Here is an 828-nt window from a genome sequence, read left to right on the forward strand (position 1 = left end):
GGATTGAAGCTGCACCCTGTATATCGACCTATACACTAAATGAAGTCATTGTGCATCCCCTGGACTCATGCCCTGAACCTGGCTTTTTTTCTACTATCTGACTTCTGTCTTGGCTGTGGTGGTGCCTTGCACTCTTAGTTAAATAGTTTGATGTCAAAGGAAAGCGGTGGGAGGAGTACGTTTCTTGTCTGCCTTGGTAGGATTTCTGGCAACAATCTGAGAGGGAGCAAATGTTTGTCATTGTACTTTCAAGGTGGTTCAGTGATACCAGTCTAGATCTGTCTCACTCACACAGGGGACGTGTTGTTTTGAAGTACTCATCAGTGCTTGCTATTTTGTATGTCTCTTTTTCCTCTCAACAGATGCTACAGCTGCCACGGCCGCAGTCCCTACAGCAGAAGTTGGTACTTCTCAGGAGGTTGACCAAGTGTTTGAACCAGCTGATACCTTGCCCTCCCGGAGTGAGGCAGCCGCTGTGCAGCCCATCGTTGGGATCAGTCAGAGAGTGCAGATGAACTCTAAAGAAAAGAAGGACTTGGGGACACTAGGTACAAACTGAGGGTGATGTGATGGATCCATTCCTGTAATTCTGGCAGGATGGAATTGTTTTGAGGATCTGAAAGCAGTGCTGTAGCTGGATTTACTGCCTCTAATTTTGCCTCTTTCCTTTCTTTCTTCAACAGGGTATGTGCTGGGGCTGATCATGATGGTGATAATCATTGCCATTGGAGCTGGCATTGTCCTGGGATACATCTATAAGAGGTCAGTGGCTATTCTCCTTTGTCCAAAAGCCAGTGTAGGCATGAAGCAATGTATATAGAGCAGGAA

General features: G+C 46.4%; 1 protein-coding gene across 1 annotated transcript in view; it reads left to right on the forward strand.

Moving 5' to 3' along the window:
• Positions 1-362: 362 nt before the first annotated feature.
• The window catches only part of PIK3IP1 (phosphoinositide-3-kinase interacting protein 1), a gene marked incomplete at its 5' end in the record, with an annotated part of 3,040 nt that continues 2,574 nt past the window's right edge, over positions 363-828 (forward strand). The window contains 2 exons of the mRNA XM_010295297.1: positions 363-548; positions 684-762. Coding sequence (XP_010293599.1) covers positions 363-548; positions 684-762 — 265 coding nt within the window. The remainder of the gene's footprint in view (positions 549-683; positions 763-828) is intronic.

Source organism: Phaethon lepturus, unplaced genomic scaffold (genome assembly GCF_000687285.1).
Source record: "Phaethon lepturus isolate BGI_N335 unplaced genomic scaffold, ASM68728v1 scaffold21449, whole genome shotgun sequence".
Classification (NCBI taxonomy): Eukaryota; Metazoa; Chordata; class Aves; order Phaethontiformes; family Phaethontidae; genus Phaethon; species Phaethon lepturus.